Source organism: Chiloscyllium plagiosum, chromosome 36 (genome assembly GCF_004010195.1).
Source record: "Chiloscyllium plagiosum isolate BGI_BamShark_2017 chromosome 36, ASM401019v2, whole genome shotgun sequence".
In the NCBI taxonomy this organism is placed as follows: Eukaryota; Metazoa; Chordata; class Chondrichthyes; order Orectolobiformes; family Hemiscylliidae; genus Chiloscyllium; species Chiloscyllium plagiosum.
The window spans coordinates 8,528,831-8,551,244 of NC_057745.1; the positions used below are offsets into that span (position 1 = coordinate 8,528,831).

Below are 22,414 nucleotides of genomic sequence, written 5' to 3' on the forward strand. Positions count from 1 at the left end.
AGAGTTGGCAACCTCTACCTCCATTATAATTCTAAAGCTTGTGATACTTGTCCCCTGCAAAGAAATAATATACTTCCTCAGCTCTGTTCTAAATAAAAACCTCTTATTCCATAATATTAAATTTCATCACCTTAAATTTTTTAAAACATTCAGGAAAAGCATTGGATGTAATATGTGCATTGGATCAACTGTCTGAGGATAACAGTCTAGTTAAATGGCCTGAGATTTAACTTTGATAGTGAACTTTCCTTCCTATGTTTCCTTGTTGCTTGTTGTTACTTGACTCTTTTAATGCAGTGAAATCGAAAATAAATAAACATGAATAAGGTATGTCTTCTGTTTTCATGAAACAAAATAGATTTTTTTCTTTTCTTTAGGACAACGTAAGTGAAAAAGTCATTTGTAGTAAATTTGAGATATCAGAAGGTGGAGATTATGCTGGTTTAACTCTTGAAGGTAAAGGTTTCTCTAAATTCTTGAATGTTCCTAAATGTTTACATTTGTTTATATTAGCTGATTATTCAACAGATTGTTTAGATTAGATTAGATTTAGATTACATTACAGTGTGGAAACAGGCCCTTCGGCCCAACAAGTCCACACCGAACCGCCGAAGCGCAACCCACCCATACCCCTACATTTACCCCTTACCTAACACTACGGGCAATTTAGCATGGCCAATTCACCAGACCTGCACATCTTTGGACTGTAGGAGGAAACCGGAGCACCCGGAGGAAACCCACGCAGACACGGGGAGAACGTGCAAACTCCACACAGTCAGTCTCCTGAGGCGGAAAATGAACCCGGGTCTCTGGCGCTGTGAGGCAGCAGTGCTAACCACTATGCCACCATGCCGGCCACAAACTCCACACAGTCCACTGCAAACTCCACACAGTCAATTCCCGTCTCAGGCGACTGACTGTATGGAGTTTGCACGTTCTCCCTGTGTCTGCGTGGGTTTCCTCCGGGCACTCCGGTTTCCTCCCACAGTCCAAAAGATGTGCAGGTCAGGTGAATTGGCCAAGCTAAATTGCCCGTAGTGTTAGGTAAGGGGTAAATGTAGGGGTATAGATGGGTTACGCTTCGGCGGGTCGGTGTGGACTTGTTGGGCCAAAGGGCCTGTTTCCACACTGTAATGTAATCTAATCTAATTGTTCTTTGTGACCGGTTACTTAAGCATGTTGACAATACTTCAAAATAATTCATTAATTTATTTTAGGAGCAGAAAAATCATCATGTATGTTTCGTCTAATATTGTAAGAGATGCATCAGCAAGATCTTTAGCTTTGGAAGTAATACAGAGGAAGCTCGATTATCCGAATATCAGATTATCCAGCAAGATTGCAAGGTCCTGATGCTTGGCTAAACAATGTTATCCGGCATTCGATCATCCAGAATTTGATTAACCGAACAAAATACTTCCCTCGCCCATGTCCTTCGGTTAATCGATGTTCCTCTGTATTCATGTCTTGAGCAGACTTGGGCTTCATAGAGTTAAAAAGCCCAAGTCTTCTGGGGCATGTCAAATTCAAATGCAATGGTGGAAGTAGCAGACTGATTTTTGTTTTATTGACTTTAATAGCAAGGAATCTCAAGCAGTGTGTATATATTAGGTTGATCCAATACTGCTTGTTTTGTAACCCCACTGATGGGGTCAGATTGCTTCTACATCTTTTGTACCCACTCTCTATATTAAGCACTCCCAGTTCAAGTACTGCACAGGCCAGATGCATCAATGTAAGAAAACTGTCATGGGAAGGAGAAAGGACAAACAGTCATTTGTATTGTCAATTTGACATAAAATGCAACTTTTATAACTCACCAAATTAATAGGTGGGTGGAAATTGCACTGTACGTTAAATGTAACTTTGCAAAGCAATGCTTGAGTTAAAGGTATTTCAATGATGTCTTTCTTATTTATACTTCTCACTCATGGGCCAGGATGTTTTTTCAATTCCAGAGATTTTTCTCCATTGTTACCAAAAATTAAAGAGAAGCCTGACAGCTATGAGTATCACCCCAACCGATTTTGCAGGTGTGGGGAAGGGTCGCATTTCACATCTGCATGTTTCATGGATGCAGGTCCTCATATAAATTTGCAGTCACCTCCAATCAGGTCTAATTTTGGTGACCTAGGCGTATGAAATATAACAGATTAGGAGCTGGTCTACATTTTGTGCAGTACTTTAGTGAGGTGGGGGTACTCTTTTGGAGAGGTAGAGTATGCCTTTGGATATGGTTCTGGAATACCTTTGGGAGATGTAAGCTTCACTTTGGGTAGTTGCCTTTTGAAATGTTAAACAGAGATATGAATATGCATAAAAAATTAGTACATATAGTGAATATGCATAAAAAAATCTTTAACTGTCAAGTTAATTGGAACAGTCAACAAATTGTTAGAAGCAATTGTTAATACTAATTGTCAAGTTGTCCAGACATTTAAAATGTTTGAAAAAAACTGGATTTCTTGAAAAGATTATTTCTTGCTATTTTCAGTACTGGATAAATGCTAGATGACTGTTTTCATAAATCTCCATTATCACAGTGAGGTTTCATCCAGTACATAGTTTGATCAAATCTCCTTGATTTATAGATCCTTTGAAATGGCACAATAAGTTCCCATGTTTGTTATACAAGAGATTAAGAGATTTGAAATATAACTTGTTTTTTTAAATCAGGGCTTATTTGGTTGAATTAATGTAAATGTATTGAGCTTTTTTCTATGTTTTTTTTAGATTAAGTCTTCAATAGACATTTTGAAATTTGTTTTATTTCATCTCAGCATGGGTCCTGAAGTCATGGTTGATTTTGTGTGTATTGGCACAGTAGGTGTGAGAGAAAAGTGTGGTGGATGGAACATGGGGTTCGTGTCAGTTTAATTAAATTTGCATAGGGGCTAATAAAGGCATTTAGGTTTGGGTAGAGGGCATAGATTGGCATATCATTTATAAAGGGCCATGGGCTTGGTTAGAGGAGCATAGGTTAGCAGAAGGACTATAAAGGACCTTGGGAGTGTCAGTTAGAGGGGCATATGAAGGTGTGGAGCTTTTGAGGGGATGTGGGATAAGTAGAGGGTATAAGGCTGCATGGGTTAGTATGAACAGGTTATGGGGAGTAATTTGAGGACTTATGGTTTATTTCAAACTTAAAACACAGTCCTCTAAGATAGTCTTTCTACTCAGCTCATCTCTGCATCCAGTTCTCATTTGGAGTCACCTGGTTCAATTCCCAGGTAATCCAGCACCCTAGGGTGGAAATGGCATTGTCTGAGTGCAGAGTGAGGAAGTATCTCCACTCAGAATAGGGGAGAAAATTCAGGCCACAGTATTTCACATAATGAGAGAAAGAGTACAAATGAGAGAAGGGTACAAATTACTTTTGGTTTGCCTGCAACAAACATTACTTCCTCAGACTAGTTTGTCTTGTCCTGGTTCTATGGTGCTACTTAAAGAGAATAACTTTAGTTTCTTAGCCAACATTTCTTTCTTAGAAAACAACATCCCTAAAGCAAAGGGCATTGGGATCCTCATATGGGCAACTTTCATGTGGTCTCAGATTTAATATTGACATCCCTATGCTGTTATGCTCTTGAAGTTCTAGCAATTTGCAGTGCAAATGTGGTATGATGTCCACAATAACCTGAAATATCTGATTAATGCCATTTGCAGTGAAACTCATCATGGTTGCAATTTCTGGTCCAATGATGGCTCTTCGATAAGTAAATAAGATATTAAGAAATAGGAGCCTGAGTATGCAATTCAGCCTAGGCGCCTGCTCCGCCATGCACCAAGATCACGGCTGATCTGTCCCAGACCTCGAATCCTTTTTCATGCTATTTCATCATAGTCTTCAATTCCTTGATATTTCAAAAATCAATCCATCTTTTAAAAAATATTTCCAGCAATGTAGCCTGTGTAACTCTCTTGGGTAGAGAATTATAAACATTCACCAGGAGAAGAAATTTCTTTACCTCTCAGTTTTAAATGAGTGTTCCCTATTCTGTCACTATATCCCCTTGTTTGAGCTTCCTCCATTAGTCAAAACTTTTTCTCGCTATTACCCTGTTAAGCCCCCTAAGAATCTTGTATGTTTCCGTAACAGCACCCTCCATTCTTCTAAGCTCTAAGTAATGAACAAATCTGTTAAGCTGTTATGGGGTCATGGAGATGTACAGCACGGAAACAGATCCTTCGGTCCAACTCGTCCAGGCCGACCAGCTATCCTAAACTAATCTAGTCCCATTTGCCAGCATTTGCCCCATGTCCCTCAAAACCCTTCCTATTTATATACCCATCCAGATGCCTTTAAAATGTTGTAATTGTACCAGCCTCTACCCTTCTTCTGGTAGCTCATTCCATATATCCTCATAACACCATGGAGTCCAACCCACTTTTGTATCAAATTTGAACACATTACATCGTGCTCCTCCTCCAAGTCATCAGTATTGATTGTAAATAATTGAGGTCCTGGAGCTGTTTCTTGTGGCACTCCACTCCATTTTACCAACCTGAAAAAAACCATTAATCCAATCATTCTGTCTCCTACGTGTTAACCAATCCTCAGTTCAAGCCAATACATCACCCATGGTACTGTGAGTTCTGATCTTGTGCAATAATGTTTTATGTAGCACCTAATTGAATATATTTGGAAAATCCAAATATACTATATCTAAAGATTTCGCCTTTATCAACTTTGCTTGTTATTTTGTCAAAGGTTCTCGCAAATTTGTTAAACGTGATTTCCCTTTCACAAAACCTTTTGACTGTTTGATTGCATCAAGTTTTTCTAAATATCCTGCTATTTCATCTTTAATCATGGACTATAGCATTTTCCCAATGAGAGATGTAAGGCTAACTGGCCTATAGTTTCCTTCTTTATGTCAATATTTCATAATATGCAAAGGATTTTGAGTTGACCTCAGGCTAACATTGTTCATCTGTATCAGTTGAGGAAGGGGTTTTCATTCATGACTTGGTCTCTTCAGGCACAACAGATGATATTAAGTACAGCAGTGACATACACCTGGATCCAATCCATCATCTCCCAAGATGTACAGGTTCAATCAATGCCTGTGTTGAGAGATGTGACTGAACGCTATATCATTGCAATGCTGCTTTTACTTCACTTCCAATAATGAACTCACCATTTTTGAATAAACGATGAACAATCAAACTAATGTTAATTTAAGATGATGCATTAATTCGTTCCGTGGATATATTGATAAAGGTTGCTTTATTGATCCAGGAATTACCATTGAATAATTGTTTTTAACCATAGGTTATTGGAACAGCCAATTATCTTTTTGATAAAGTGTGTACTGTATTTAACAAATCATACTGGAAAGTTCTATATATAAGTCAAGAATATCACACAGTAGTGCTGTAAAATATACAAATATTCGATATAATGTATTTCCTTAAGGGTTTTCTACAAGGCCACAGGTGTATAACATATTAACTTTACCTGACATCAGAAAAAATCCCTTTGAGTAACACTGATATCCACTTGAACAGACAAACAGTATCTGAGTTTATCATCTCACCTGACAAGACAGTATTCCTTTTAAACTGTCGTCATTGATTTTACTATATTGCATTGCTAGTCTTATTACCTTCCCATTTATTTCCTAGCTTTAATTCATGTTGTCTCGTCCAGGAAAAGGCGAATACTGGCTGGAGGTGTATCGACTGCAGAAGGACAATTGGGCTCAAGAACTGGATCAGTTTGAAAAGCTCATGACACTTAATGGGCAAACAGGAGTATGTAAGAAGTTGATCAACATTCCATTGTTTACATTTAGGCTGCTCACCCATTAAAAACCTATAATGGATTTAGACATATTAAGCATATTTAAAAGGAAATGGGAAATGGATCAGCTTCAAACTCTTGATCAGATGAATTCAGACTTGGCCAATTGATTCTCTTTTCAGACCTGCTGTCCAATTCCAGGATTTTGTGTTCTTTTTCCCTCCTCTCCTGAAGCCACTGTGCTCTAGATGTAGACCCAAAGAAGAGAGATATTGGACTTGAAATGAAAACTCTGTTTCTGTCTCCAAGGTTTTGGCAAATCTAAAGGCCTTTTCTAGCATTTTCTATTTTTATTTTTGATCTCCAGTATCTGTAACATTTTACTTTTGTTATATGAATCATTGTATATTATCACACCAATATATGACCCATGGTATAGTTCCATCCAATATTACTCACTCTGGATTAACTATCTTTAAAAGGATGAATGAAAGGAGAAGGGCAAGGAGAGCAGGCACAAAATCATTTGGTGAAGAAGTAAATGTTGCCGAAATAAGATTCAAATATGCATTGTGTGAAGGTACAGAAATGCAGTCTTGATTGTTCACTGAATGCGGGGCGCCAAGCCGATTAGATTTGACCAAGGTGCCAAGATTTTAATGTGCAGAAGAAGAAAGGGACATGGCGAATGTTGAGGTTAGGGATAGATCTTTGATTACTCTAGGTCAAGTCGGCATCAGGAGGAAGGAAGTGTTATGTATTCTAAAAGGCATTAAGGTGGACATGTCCCCAGGTCCAGATGGGATCTATCCCAGGTTATTGAGAGAGGAAATCGCTGGGGTTTAAACAGACATCTTTGCAGCATCCTTAAAAATGGGGGAGGTCCCAGAGGACTGGAGAATTGCAAATGTTGTCCCCTTGTTTAAGAAGGGTAGCAGGGATAATCCAGGTAATTACAGACCAGTGAGTCTGATGTCAGTATTAGGGAAGCTACTGGAGAAGATACTAAGGGATAGGATATGTACCTATTTAGAAGAAAATGGGCTTGTCAGTGATAGGCAGCATGATTTTGTGCAGGGAAGGTCATATCTTACAAACCTAGTAGAATTCTTTGAAGAGGTGTCAAAATTGATTGATGAGAGGAGAGCTGTAGACATCATATACTTGGACTTTAGTAAGTCTTTTGATAAGGTTCCCCATGATAGGCTGATGAAGAAGGTGAAGTCTCATGGGGTCCAGGGTGTTCTAGCTAGATGGATAGAGAACTGGTCGGAAGGAAGCTTCTCAAAATGGAGACCTGTGACTAGTGGTGTCCCACAAGGATCCGTGCTGGGACCACTGTTTGTGATATACATAAATGATTTGGAAGAAGGTGTAGGTTGCCTCATTAGCAAGTTAGCAGATTACACTAAGATTGATGGAGTAACAAATAGTGAATGGGACTGTTAGAGACAGCAGAATATAGATAGATTGGAGAGTTGGGCAAATAAATGGCAGATGGAGTTCAATCTGGGCAAATGCAAGGTGATGCATTTTGGAAGATGCAATTCCAGAGCAAACTGTATAGGAAATTGAAAAGTCCTGGGGAATTTTGTACAGTGAAATCTGGGTGTTCAGGTCCATTGTTCCCTGAAGGTGGCAATATAGGTCAGTAGAGTGATCAAGAAGGCATACGGCATGCTTTCCTTAATCGGACGGGGTATTGAGCACAAGAGTTGGAAGGTCATGTTCCAGTTGTATAAGACTCTGGTTCGGCCACATTTGGAATACTGCGTACAGTTCTGGTTGCCACATTACCAAAATGAATGCGGATGCTTTGGAGAGGGTGCAGAGGAGGTTCATCAGGATGTTGCCTGGTATGGTGGGTGCTAGCTATGAGGAGAGGTTGAATAGATTAGGATTATTTTCTGGTAGGGGCGGGAACGATGGCATCAGGAAGGGCTCATGCCCGAAACGTCAATTCTCCTGCTCCTTGGATGCTGCCTGACCTGCTGCGCTTTTCCAGCAACACATTTTCAGCTCTGATCTCCAGCATCTGCAGTCCTCACTTTCTCCGCCATCATTTAAGATGTATCTAGACAGATACATGAATGGGCAGGGAGCAAAGTGATACAAGTCCTTAGAAAATAGGAGGCAGATTTAGTTAGAGGATGTGAATCTGCACAGGCTTGGAGGGCCAAAGGACTGTAATGTTCTTGTTCTTAAGAATTAGACATAGGTCCATGCCATCTATACTTTGGCTGCAGGTTGATCTGTAACTAAGTGGGTGGAAAATAGAATGATTTTATATTCCCTCACAAAAAAATCTATACATTTTGCCTTATGATTGATAATTTTGCATACTGTGAATTAATTGTAGAAAAGCCTTTGTAGAAATAACAAAGCACAAATGTTGGAGATCTGAAATAAAACAATAGAAATAAACAGCAAGTTATTCAACATTTCTGAAAAGAAAGACTGGTTAAAATTTCTATTCAGACCTTTCATCAGAATTGAATTCTGATGTCGGAGTTATCTGTGTGATTTTATTGAGTTATGAAGTCATGAATAGTTAATTATTTTACAAGCTGCAGGAATGTTAAGATTATGTACTCTTGATGTAAGAGTCTTACCAAAACATAACAACAATATGAAGTATTTTTAGCGTTTTGACTCCCACTATGTCAATTAGTGTGGAACAATGGTGACTGCCTATCTGTTAAAATCACTGTGACACAAGAACAATGGCAATTCATAGCTACTGATACTGCAATTCTGAGAATTTTATAATGAGAAGAAGGAAAGTAATTGTGATAATTGCAAATCACATATGTCACGTTATTAAAAATGACTTCTTATTGAGCAGAATTCAGTCTTGACAACCTTGAAATTGCACAATGGGATACTAATGTGCATATCTTTGACATGTTTCTCTGAAAGCACTCTTTCTGATGCTTGAGGCTGTGATCCTATTTGGAATGCATGGGCAAATAATGACATTTCACACATTGTAATATCAGGGCGAAAGCAGACTGTTGCAATGAACCAAATGGACCATTGTAGCTGACTGGGACATGACAGCCATTTATTTTACAAGGTTACTCCTTCAGAGTAGCGAAGTAAATTGCACGTGTATTAGTGGTTCCAAAACATCTCAAAGGAGGCAGGTTTTCTGGGAGGCTGTGATCATTGAACATTGTTAATTCTGGTCAAAGGCAAACATTCATTGCTGGTGATCATAAGGGATGCTATTATTCCTCATTGCAGACCAGATCAGTAAGGGCCAAGGTTTAAATGGCTCAGTAATGAATTCAAAGGATCTGACTTGCATTCCTGGTTTTCCATCATTTTTACTGTCCCCAGAAGAGGGGGACTTCATTTTAATTCTCAGTATAATCAGCATGTAGATTTCCGATGCAATGAATGAATATGAGAAACAGGATGAGCACTGGGCAATTTGACTCTTAAGTCCTGCCTAGAATGTGAAAAGGATACAATGCCCTTCCCCTACCCTGGATGAGCAATATTCTCTTTTTGAAATGGTAAAATATTCACATTAAAGTAGTTCCATAAGAGGAATGGGCATTAAGGTGTTTGATCTTTTTGGAGTTAGAATGGATGAGGGAGCTAAACATTCCCACTAATGTGTAATCTGTGTACTCTTACTTCTTGATGCAAATGTTACCATTTCCAATTATTAGCCAGAGAACAAAATAGAACTGTGGATGCTGGAGAGCTAAAACAAAAACAGAAACTTAGAGAAACTCAGGTCTGACAGCATCCCTGGCATCATTAACCAGAGAAGATATTTTAACAGTTGAATGCACTCTACAACTACTAATTTGTTTTTGTGTATGTATAATTTAGGTATATATCAAACCTATTCCATATTAAAATTTGTCATGCAAGTAGCCTAGGATTGGTTAGTTTGCATTTTCCAACTTAAAGTGTGAAAAGATCACAGTTTCAGATTAGATCCACATAGTTAGTTCTGAATGAAAATTGTTTTAAAATTCATTCTTCTTTGATGTTTGTTTATTGCTCTTTAAATTTGTTATGCATTTTAGTTTATTTCTAATGAATGGAAAATATTATGTATTCCTTCTAATTGATCTAAGTTTACTGATGTTAAATCGTTAGCTATTTAGAGGGTGATGTTGTGAAGCAATGCAATGGACCACTAACATTACAACTTGCAAGTCTCAGAAGATCCAAGATAAATTCTGTCGGATCTCAACTCTGGATCTTGCAGGCAATTATTTCAGGTTCCCATTGCTTTTTACAGAACATTGCAGTCAGGAGCTGTGCTTGCAAAATCGCAAGTGAAAACCTGACATAGATGATTAATAAAACCCATTCCTCAACTCCCTTTCCAGCCCCTCCTCCTCCCTTCCATTCCTCTGACCGACCCTTCCTTCCAGCTACCAACTGGAATCATTCCTCCCATTAAACAACCAAACCGTATCCTCTACCTGTGTTCACCTATCACTACCTCACCACTCTGCCCCTCTCTCCACCAAAAACCTTCCCCCCACTCCCCTGTTATCTGCAGTTCCCCTTACACCCATCCCCAGTCCCGAAGAAGGGTTACACCCAACTTTTCTGCCTCCTGATGCTGCCTGGCTTGCTGTGTTCGTCCAGCCTCCTGCTTGTCTGCCTACAGATGCTTAATAATCTTCAAGGATAGTTCCAGAAGTTTGCCAGCTGTGTAACATGATGTACTACAGAGTGGAGGTTTGTGTATTTGAGTTTGCCACTCCTCACACTTAAAAATAGATAGATCTTGCAACTGTACAGGACACACCTTGAATACTATGTACTGTTTCGCTTTCTATAAAGAGGATGTATTTGCTTTGGGGTCAATTCAGAGAAAGTTCTCTGAGTTGATTCCTGGGATGAAGGGTTTGACTTATAAAAGAAAAATTGAGGAGATTTGACCTATACTCAGTGGGAGGTGATCCTATTCTGAGGAGGCTTTACAGGGTAGAAGCTGTGTGATTGTTTCTTCTCATGGGGAAATCTAAAACTGGGGGATATAGTTTTAAAACTGTGGGTGGCATATTTGATGTGGAGGTGCCAGTGTTGGACTGGGGTGAAATCACATAAACTTGTTGGATTATAACATGGTGTCGTGTGATTTCTGACTTTGTCTTATTTGAGACAGAGATGAGAAATATTTTTTTTCCCAGAAAAAATATTTCTCATCTCTGTCTCAAATAAGACAAAGTCAGAAGTCACACAACACCATGTTATAATCCAACAAGTTTATTTGATTTTACCTAAGTTGAATTCTTTAGAATTCCCATCACTTGAGAGGAGTGGATATTGGCTTATTGAATATACGCAAGGCTGTGTTGGACAGATTTTTGATTCACAAAAAAGTCTGGGTTATAGGGGTGGGCAGGAAAGTGGAATTTAAGTTGCAGTCAGATTGGCCACATTCATATTAAATGGTGTAACTGGCTCAACGTGCCAAATGTTCTATTTCTGTACTGATTTCCTGTCATCTCATGAACAAGTTTTACAATTTAGGACTGTGGAAAATCTCCCGCATCTTCCACACATCTGCTTTGCTGAAAGCATCATGATTTTAAATAGCACTGAAACAGTATGCAAAACTCTTGAGGCAACAAAACCAACTGCTTAGCTGCTTCTAAGAAAGCTATACACCCATTTAACACCAACTGAATTGCATTCTTTCACGACACTATTTGGAAGCATATCTTATGTTTTATATCTATTCTACCTGGAATCACACATGAAACAAATAGATTGTGCAAAATTGAAAAGATCCTAGTTTGATTTATCCTCTCTTTCAGAAACGTGCCTTGAATCCGAACTCTGTGCCTTCTTGGCAGATCCAACAAGAATCCACGCTCAGTAACAAGGTGAATGATTCATAGATCTCCTTTAATCATGTTGGTTGTGGGAGGAATGTTGGCTGCAATACAAAGAGAACTCTGAATTATTTTCCCCTGCTCCTATTTCCATGGAATCTGAGATCTTAAGCAATCATCGAAAAAGCACACTGAAGTTTAGTTTAACATCTCACACCAAAAGCCACCCAACAACCAGATCGCACTTCCTCAGTACTATGCATGTATATAGGCATATGTATAGGCTGAGTTCTCAGCCTATACATATGCAACATCTGGTTGCAGGTCTTTAACCCATAGGTTTCAGGAAACGGATCAAAGTATGAGTAAAAGAGCAAAACTGATGCATAACTTGGACAGGTTGAATTTATTACATTCATTCAAAGGTATCTTCCTGTTCTCCCTTTGCCTGGTAGAAGAACCCATTGTCCATTACTTGATACATAAAATCTGATTTGGCATTGCTTATTGGTTCTTTACAACCCGGATCATAGATAGCATTGCTTATTTGCTAGCCCAGCTTCCTCCTTGAAAGGAGAATGTTGCTGATGAGGCCAGTATTTATTTCCCATCCTTAATTCTCTTGAGGAAGTGACAATGATTTGCCTTCTTAAACCTGCTGCAGGCCATGTGAGTTGAGACAATTGGTCTCCAACAGTCAGAATTATCTTCTTTTGGTTTGGGGCTCTTTGATGTAACCCTCAGTCAACTTGTGGTTTGATGTTAAAGATAGTCATACTCACCTCACCACTAGAATTGAGCTATAAGTATCTACACAGACAACATAATTTGTTTGACCTGATTTATTCAGCAATGACAGCTATGAAATATTACAATCTGTCCATGCATGAAACCCAGAACTGGTTTATAAAGTAAATTACCTATATTTTTCCATTTTAGCAATTTAATCAACCAAATATACAAGATATTAAACTGTCACCTACTGTTCTAGTGATGAAACAAAGATACAAGCAGATCACAGGTATGTACTAAAATTAACTTCATATTCTTATCCTTACAGTTGTATCCCAGAAGATGTCATCATCAAAATCTGTATCAGAAATAAACAGTTAATGATTTATGGAGTGATGGTAATGTGATGGTAATATCATTGGACTAGTAATCCAGTAGGAGAAAGTGAGGACTGCAGATGCTGGAGATCAGAGCTGAAAATGTGTTGCTGGAAAAGTGCAGCAAGTCAGGCAGCATCCAAGGAGCAGGAGAATCGACGTTTCGGGCATAAGCCCTTCTTCAGGAATTCCTGAAGCGCTGCTTGACCTGCTGCGCTTTTCCAGCAACACATTTTCAGAAGTAATCCAGTAGTCTAAGCTAACGCCGTAAGGAGAAGTATTCAAATTCCACCATGGCTGCTGGTGGAATGTGAATTCAGTTACTAAATCTGGAATGTAAAGCTTGTCTCAGTAATGGTGACTATGAAACTATTGCTGATATTATAAAAGTCCAGCTAATACACAAATTTTTTTTAGGGAAGGAAATCTGACAACTTTACGTGGTTCAACTTACATTTGACTCCAGACCAGGGAAGGTTGACTCCGAACTGTCCTCTGAATAGGCCTTGCAAACCATTCAGCTCAGGAGCTGTTAAGGATGGACAATAAATGCTGGCCTTTCCAGTGACACTTACATCCCATGAAAGAATTTTTAAAAAATAATATCGAGTCAATGTTCATTTAAGGTTCTGTTTTGTATCAACAACTATCTATAGTTTAGTTGTTAAAATGCATTTGTACTTTATCTAGAAGGAGAAAGGTTTGGTTTTTGGTCTGTGCTGAATTAGATAGTCTAGACAAGTACAATAGTAGTTGTAGGCAGTAGGAATATTCTCTGGGTTTCATGCATGGACAGATTGTAACATTTCACATTATAGCACAGGTTAATATGAACCTCATAAAAAATGGTCAGCCAGATGAGGTAGCGGCAGGCTACTTGTGCCTGTAAAACCATGGGAGGTACTTAATGATGGGGTCTCACCTGTTGGGTCAAAGGCTTCATCACTTCTTTTGGATAAGTCCTGTTGAGATACGTTTCTGTCAGGCATTTAAGTGGTCAGTGCAGGCCTTCCTGGGATCAAGGACCAAAGGGATAAAAATCCAACTCCCTGAGACATGACGGCCAAGAAGATGCCACAGAATGCACATTGCAGACAGCTCCACTGACAGTGAAAGCAATATTATACTTCTATGACAGCACTGTTGATTAGATTTAAAGAATATACAAATATAAGCTCTGACAATTTTATCATAAAATTGAATGGCCACTCAGTTGACAGGGAAGAGCATTTTCATTCAGTGAACAATTTCTGCACTTTTTGAGTAGGCCACCAGATGGAGGGATAAGATGCTTTCATGATTACTAGATGAATCAATATCCTGCTATAAATTAGAATACATATTTCTAAAATAGTTCTGTTAAAATTTAACACTTTTCACTTTGCAACATGCGTTTAACAAAATAGATCCTGAAAGTAACTATCTCTGTCCAAAGTGCAATTGGAAACTTGTGACCAATGTGTACCTCACCTGTTTACCTAGTGCAAAAATAGATTGAGTGGGAGCTCTCAAGTCTCACAATGAGTGGATGAATTGAGTTTACAGATGAGCCATGTTGTTGTGATCATATCGTGACATTTACCCTTCATCTAACAGTATTTTACCTGAAGCAAAATACTGTAGATGCTGGAAATCCAAAAGAAAAGTAACTTTAGAAACACTCAGTGGATCAGGCAACTTCCACTGACAGAGATATGTAGGTACATTTTAGGATAATGAATTGTTCAATGTAATCAATAAATAGCTTATCAAGATGAACAAATCCAAGGAATAGGGGAGTGGGAGGAAATAAATTTCTGTGAGGACAGAAAGTGATTACCGTCCCTCAATGTTTCCATTATTTAGTCATACCACTGTCACTCCTCTGGCCTTAGCATTAAAGTTGACATGTAATATCTCAGCAGAATAGCTCTTTTCTCTCCGACAACAAGTGCTGCTAAAGGTATTGTACATGCAGGAGTGGGGGAGGTTGAAAACTGGCGTCACTGACAGACAGTAGTGTGGAGATGAAGTAAAATTGATTTTCCTAATCATTTATGAATCACTTGAATTCTTTACTGATGAATTGAGGATCATTGTTGCTCATTGCAAAGCCTGCAAAGCCATAATTTCTATTAGTGACGTCAACTGATTGAACGCCCAGTTGTCAAAATAGCACTCAATGGTGACAAGATCATCAGTTTCTGAGAGAGTGAAGAGGTCTACCCCAAGCTTCATTTTGTGTTGCGTCTGGCTTGCCATGTATTGTGAGTGGCTCTTTAGCTTGCTTAGCTTGGTACATGACACAAGCACTGCACTGGCTGACAATGGTCTTTAATCTTATTTCTCTTGTTTGGCCAGTCCAGCATTTCTTCTACTTTTCTCAGAAAGACTCAGTTTCTTGATGGCATGTATGAATGCACTGCAGCATCTTTATTCTCATCTTTGAGGATCTTATAGGGGTCAGGGCATTGTGGACTGTTGCAAGATGTGTTGCAGAATGCAGGATGCTCAGGAAGCATGTCAGGGCACACTGGTAACTAGCATTGAAAGGCTGCTGCAAGAACATTTCGAATGCAGAACAGACTCCTAGTTCATGGATGGATCAGGCTGCATCTCACGGCTTCTCTCTTGCTTGCTTAGCGCTTGCTCAGTGGATGCTCCTAGCAACCCTGCCTCACTTGGCACTTCCTTTCCGTAGCCATTAGCGCAGTCATACCACCAGACAGCTGGCCGAGTTAATCAGCAGGCCTCAGTCAAGGAGACATACATCTTGCAGTATGGCAGATTGGTATACCGATCTCACAGCTACACTATGTGCCTGTAGCTAATGCAGCGAACACATTGCACGTGTAGCAAGCACACCAAGCAGCGAAGACTCAAAGTCTTCGGAGATTAATCCTCAATAAGCTCCATGGACGCATCCAACAGTCAGGGTCCTAGCAAAGTAGGTCAAGGGTAGCGTCCCACAGCGGGTCAGGGATAAGTCACACTGACATGTCCAGTCAGTCAAGTGGTCTATACCTCTGTAGTCCAGGAGGAGGTCATGGTCAATCCTTTGGTTCAATAGCAGCCAGTCTGCAGGTTAAGGACAATATGTTTGAGATGTTCAGACTCCAGGTCTGGGCACGTCTTGTTCAGGCTGTATGGCTGCTCACTCAAAGCAGTGTGTCGTGGTCAGCCAACTGCATAAATCCACAGAAATTAAGGGGCAGGGGTGTGGTGGGTTGGGGGGGGGATTCATGGGAACAAGGAAGATGCAGTGATTCTATGTTGATTTGACATGCAGTAACTTATTTTGCTTTTAAAATAGATTACATTTGGAAAAATCCATTTGATGCCCTTCAAAAGCTTGATGATTCCAACATAATTGGTACAGGCCAAAATCATGTCATTTCTACTCAGCAATGGATTGAGGAGAAGAAAATATTTGAAGAAATGTATGAGTCCTATCTTTCCAAAGACACCACAGAAGAGTCTGAAGAAAAGCAGAGGTTTACTATATCATTAACGCTTTCACTTCATATTAGCTAAGTAATAGAATTGACCGTAGGCCCAATTTGATGCAGAATAAAAATGATTGAGAGACTGACATATTTATAAGAATGAACTCTATGCATCATATAGCTCTACAAATTATCTGTACAGCTCAGAAAAATTATCTTGAACACCTTACCCAACACTGATTTGTTTCCACTTGAAATAATTAGCAACTCTCGAGACATGTTAATAATCATTCAAAATTTACATCAGATAATTTGCCAATTTAATAACTGTGATACAAAAATGCTGTACAGTAGCCTCAATGTTGTTAACAGCTGGAAAGTCTCTCAGATTCTTTCCATGTTCCTCCAGTGGAAGGAGCAAATATATAAGGACAGGAAACCGCTTTGGAAAATGGTGCAGAAACAATTACTGTAGCTAATGGCAACCATAAGAACTGCATCACCAGGATGCCTAAGGTAATTCGAGATTACCACAGTATTCTCCAAGAACTCATTTTACTCAGTTTACCACACAAACTCCAACCCAAATTATGGAGTATTTTAAGGGCAATTGAAGCCTTTATTTTTAGCATTTCTTTATTATGAAAATCTGTGTCACTTCACATTGATTACTGTCAAGCCAATTTCAGCCAGTCCAGATAAATTTGAACTACCATTCTCCCCATTTCTAGCTTCTGATTATTTAATGGAGTTTGCTTTTTGCTGTACGGTACAACTTTTACAGGAGTTACCTTTCATATAATACTCTACAACCTGTGCATTGTAAAAGTAAAAGTGAGTCTGTTTCACCAGTCAGCTCACAGTCAGAAGTCTCTTGACACCATATTTTAGTTCAACAGGTTTACTTGAAACCACAAGCTTTCGTAGCTGCCCTTTGTCAGGTGAACCTGAACAAATAAATCTCTTGGATTATAACCTGGTATTGTGTGACTTTTGACTTTGTCCACTCCAGTAAAACACCAGTGCCTCCACATCAAGTCAGCTTACAAGCTGAGACTCACAGAATTCTAGGATTATACAATTTTCTGTATAACTTGGCATCATGCTTGTAAATACAAAGCAATTGTTTAATACCAAGAAGAATATTTAGAAGATGAAATGTGTGCAAAACTAAACATTTAATTACTGATGGATTGAGTCTATAATTTTTGCTCATTAACACAAGAACACATGAAATAGAGCCAAGATAGATTATATGGTCATCATGCACTCACCATCATTTAGTACAATCATGGCTGATCTTGGGCTTCAACTCCAAATATTCCCTGAGAGACCAAAAATCTGTTTATCACTTCCTCATTCAACAATGGAGTATCTATAAACTTCTGGGATGGGAAAAAAAAGATTCCCATGCCTTTAAATGAACTAATTTCTCCTTGTCTCAATTTTAATTTATCAGTCAAAAAACCAAAAGAACTGCAGATGCTGGAAATCAGAACCCTAAAAAAAGAAATTGCTGGAAAAACTCAGCAAGTCTGGCTGCATCTGTGGAGAGAAATCAAAGCTAATGTTTCAGCCCAGTGACCCTTCCTCAGAATTGTTCAGATTCTGCTGGACCTTCTAAGTCTTTCCAGCAATTTTCTGTTTGTGTTTCTAATTTATCAGTCCCTGAGTTATAAATTTTGAGATATCAGAAACAATTTCTGTGTCTACCCTGTCAAGATTCTTCAGAAGTTTATCTGTTTAATGAGATTACGTGTCATTCTTCTGAACTCCAGAGAATATAAACCCAGTTTACTCAGCCTCTCATCTATTATTTCGGGAAAGTAATTAGTGAGCTTTTCCTCTATCACCTCCAATGCAATGATATCCTTCAGTAAATGTGGAAACCTATTATTGTTATTTTTTAGCCAAAATATATTCACAGTTTTGCATTGATCAGTTTATTATAAAAATAATACATCAAAATGAATGTTTTTTCAATTATTTCAGTCAAGCAACATTTCATTTTATTAATCTTGGACGAATTCTTCCAGTGGGTTTGGAGCAGAAAACTCAAGCTGGTAAGATATTGTCTTTTTGTTGGTGATACAGAAAAAAAAGTACACACTATTTATATTTAAATATTTATCTTGTACCAAAGGGGGAATCACTCTTTGATATGTCTCCCATCTTTAAGTTATCTTTGACATCCAGAGTGAGTCTGGAGTTTAACTGGATATGTTTTTTTGGAGATTCAGTATGCATTTCTAGGTCCCTGAGGTATTTGGTGCTGGCATTAGGTCCTTGAATCGCTGTTGTTAATTCCTCTGTGGAGAGGTGTTGCAGTAATGTCACTTGTAATCCAGAGCCCCAGGTTAATGTTCAAGGGACATGGGTTTGAAGCGCACCATAGCCGAAGATGAAATTTGAATCTAATTAGAAAAACCTGGAATGAATGGCGACTGTGAAATGACTGTTGATTATCATAAACAACCACACAAAGGAAATCTGCCATCCTTACCTGGTCTGGCCTACCTGTGATTCCAGACCAATAGCAATGTGGTTGACTCTTTATCATCCACTGGGCCATTAGGGATGAGCAATAAATGCTGGCTGAGCCAGTGATTGCCACATTTTGTGAGTAAATAAAAATGATCCTGATATCAACATCACTTACCTTGATGAGCAGAAAATTGTAACTCAGAAATTAGTGTTCAGTGTCAATTAGGGAAATAACATATATATAATATTAAAACATGTCATCTCAACAATGCAATGCATTCTCTGTCAGGTTATCCTCCAAAAAAAAAAGCAATGTTTCACATGAAGGAACTGCCCCTTTAAGGTGTGCATTAATAGTTACTGAGATGAATGGGCATGTTTCATAATGAAGGAGACTATCAAGTTAAGGCCAAATGGAAGCAAATTAGAAAGCAGCAGATAGGAAAAAGGAAACATTAAAAAGAGCAACAGTACAGCTTATGAATATTTAGTCAGAAAAGAGTAATAATTTTGAATTTGTGTAATAAGCTTGAGAATGTAATGGAATGTGTGCCGATTATTACATAAGCTGTGCAATTTGGGCATGGTATTATGGACCTAATGAACTGACTTTCTGATTTTCTTTCCAGGAATTCCCAATGCCTTATGTTTGTGGTGGAATGGCAGCCACATTCTGTTCCATTATGTACTGAAAATACCTGTAGGGAAAGAAAAGATAGGTAAAAGTACTATTATGTGCAATGGAGCTTGGATCAATGTAATCACCTAATATTAGCACAAATAGCTGTGTTATCTCTCCAGCTGTGATTGGATCAAATATTGGTAAAGTTAACCTTTTGTTCAAAGTTCCTCACCAAAATCTTTGTTTTTAAAAGGAAATCTAGCTGCCTTTTTGGTTTCCAAAACGTAAGAGGCCTACATTTGTATCTTTTCCCTTCTACTCTCAGAGCTTTGTGTACAATTAATTAGTTTGAAATATAATGAATTCTATTGTGTAGGAGGGTTCAGCAGCTGGTTTTATGGTTCACATAGACCTAGGCGATATACATTAAGGTGAGATATGTGGCAGGATTTATGTGCATTCCAGTGAGGTCTGTCTCGATGTTGAGAGCATCTTATGCCATCCTTTATGCTCTTGCTGAGCGGAAAAGCAAGTTATCTCATTAGGTAGTGGCGAGTTGCCAATTAAAGGATACTACAGCTTGTTAAATGCCTTATTAATTGCCAAATTCACCTCATCGGTATTTGGTTTCCTATCTTACCAAAGATGCCAAACAAGCTAGACATCAAGAAATCGCAACATGGGAATCAGCATGGGTACTTGGTGAGTTTAGCTTGCCCCTGGCTGCAAGGAGCTTCTATTTTGCTCAGCACCAGACAGCAGCTCAGGGCACAATGCATGGGCACCAACCACGCATACACCTTGTCCACAGACATTGGTATCTGACATTTGCCAACACCTCATGACCATCATGACATCTCTCCAAAACATTTGAAGGCAGCTTAGGAAATAGAGCATCACTGCAGGGCACACTGGCAACTGGCATTGAAAGATGCGGGAGGGACACTTTGCAGCAGCACAGGGGAAATTTGGAGAGCAGGGAAGGCATCAGGGTGTACTGTCAGGGTTAAGGAGACAAAGTTCAATGTGGAGGATGTGCTCATTGAGTGACATGGATTGAAATGGGCTGTCCATGGGAGGTAAATGTGGGCATGAAGGTTCTGGGAAGGGTACCTGAAGATTCTGCCCACAGAATGGACAAAATGAATGTCATTTTGATGGGTGAAAGTGATGGATCAAAGTCTGCTGGACATTAGGACATTGATGGGCCAAATTCATGAAGCATGGATTAGCACACTACAGCAACAGTTCCTTTGCAAATGTTGCTTTGCACATATGCATTGCAGGCAAAGTAAATGTTTGTACCCTGCCAGTGATTGGATTGCCAGTTGATTGCCAATGCTTGTTCAGGTGCATAGCAGCCCCTCAGAGATGGCACGGACGCAAGGGATGCCAGTCTATATTCACTGAATGGTGAGTTGTTCTGGGAACTGAGCATGGTGAATGGGACTGTAAATGGAAATGGGGAACTCGATAGGTGCAGGGTAGATAGCTAATGAGGGGAGTTTATTATGATATGGAAAGGAATCACACTTGGCCTCACAGCAAGAATCTCTCCAAAAGACTACACAACCTGCACTGAAGTCAAAAAAATGTAAGATTTAGCCCAATGAACTGAATGGCCAGTTGAGCTTTCTTTTGTGATTGTTGAAGTAGAATTGTTGCCCATGGGAGCTGTAGTTAAAGCCCTGCAAGCAGAGAATAGCTAGTCTTCTTCGAATGATAATGTGATTCTTTAAATCCACATGAATAGAAAATACTTCTGGGTTTAGTATCTCATCCAAAGCACAAAACCGTTGATGATGCAGCACCCCATCAGTATTGCAATGAAGCTGCAACCAAGATTAGAGACTGAAATCCTGGAGTATTTCTTGAACCCACCAATGAAAAATTGCGAGTTAAGAATGCCATCTTCTGAACCATAGATGCACTGTTACAATCAATGCTCTTATTACACACTCCCATCATGATTCGTGTGTTTTAAAATAAACTTCTTTCCCTTGATTTTTCATCTCTGTCCTATCTATTTCTAAACTTGCAGGTATCGTTTTACATGGGGGCCTTTGCTTTGCTTTTTGGTAATTTCCAAAAGTAAAATATAACTCTCTACAGTGCATAACTTTTGAGGCTTTTCTTTAAGAACTTGGTTTAAATATAAAGACTGGAATGTGGGATAATCAAAATAATTTTGCTTTTTATTTGTCCTACAGAGCTGGAACCAAAAGCTGACATTGTCTGGCCCAATGCCTCTCCAATCACTTGTTCCACTGTGAAAGTGTGTGCATCTCTCTTGGTGGTTGCCCTTGTGGATGGGACAGTCACAATCTGGGATTTGTATTTAGGTATTTATACTCTTGTACAGTTAATATTCAAGACTTTCCAACTACCTGAAGCTTACTCCTAATTTTAGTTTTTAATTGGATCTGCTTGTTGATTCTTGGATCATTCTGTTACAAACTATTTTCTTTCAGGCATTCCAATATCAGTCTTAACAGTTTCAACAGACAGTATCATTCAGACACTGCACTTTCTAGACTCCGACTTCTGTGTCCCTTTCGGATTATCTGATGAATATAGAAAAGTTCAAATATTGATAACTTGCAAAAATGGTGAAGCTTACCTTGCAACAGCGACTAAACATACTGAAGGCAGAATCTTCACATTGAGAGAGAGGTGAGTCAGAGTATTAAACACTTGCAGTAGTTGAAGGTCCATGCGGAAAATCCTGTTCAAATATGATAACAATCAAGTTGTTTTCCAATATCGAATGTTGATACTTAGAAAGAGCTTTTATTAAAAAGTAAAATATTATGATGCTGAAAATTTGAATTAAAAGCAAAAAATGCTCAAAATACTCCAATTGTTTCAAATCAGATCAGAGGAGTGCGGGTACTAAATATAGTGCCAACAACTGCTGTTCTCACCCCTCAATTGCCTTCATATTTTTCCAACTCAGATTGTCTGTTTCCAGAAATTGAACTTGCCAAAATTTACCACTGGAATCCAGCATTCTGTTATTCTATTGCACAACGTGCTCCTGCTCCAACATATTGCCTTGCTATTGCCAACTCCCATTTTTTCCAAATGTTAAAATAAAACAAGACCATTGGTCACATGGAATAGCTTTGTTGCAGAGGACTACCATTGGGGAAGAGGTGGGTAGCATGTGGGTCCAATGTTAGCTGTATTAAAAAGAGGAGCATGGCAGATAA

General features: G+C 38.9%; 1 protein-coding gene across 2 annotated transcripts in view; it reads left to right on the forward strand.

The window, feature by feature from the left end:
* wdr93 (WD repeat domain 93) overlaps positions 1-22,414 on the forward strand; it is a 38,841-nt gene that overhangs the window by 6,512 nt on the left and 9,915 nt on the right. For both annotated transcript variants that reach the window (XM_043677235.1, XM_043677236.1), the window contains 9 exons: positions 378-456; positions 5,654-5,757; positions 11,545-11,613; positions 12,502-12,583; positions 15,964-16,144; positions 18,089-18,159; positions 19,210-19,299; positions 21,413-21,544; positions 21,674-21,875. In XM_043677235.1, the coding sequence (XP_043533170.1) occupies positions 378-456; positions 5,654-5,757; positions 11,545-11,613; positions 12,502-12,583; positions 15,964-16,144; positions 18,089-18,159; positions 19,210-19,299; positions 21,413-21,544; positions 21,674-21,875 (1,010 nt within the window). The remainder of the gene's footprint in view (positions 1-377; positions 457-5,653; positions 5,758-11,544; positions 11,614-12,501; positions 12,584-15,963; positions 16,145-18,088; positions 18,160-19,209; positions 19,300-21,412; positions 21,545-21,673; positions 21,876-22,414) is intronic.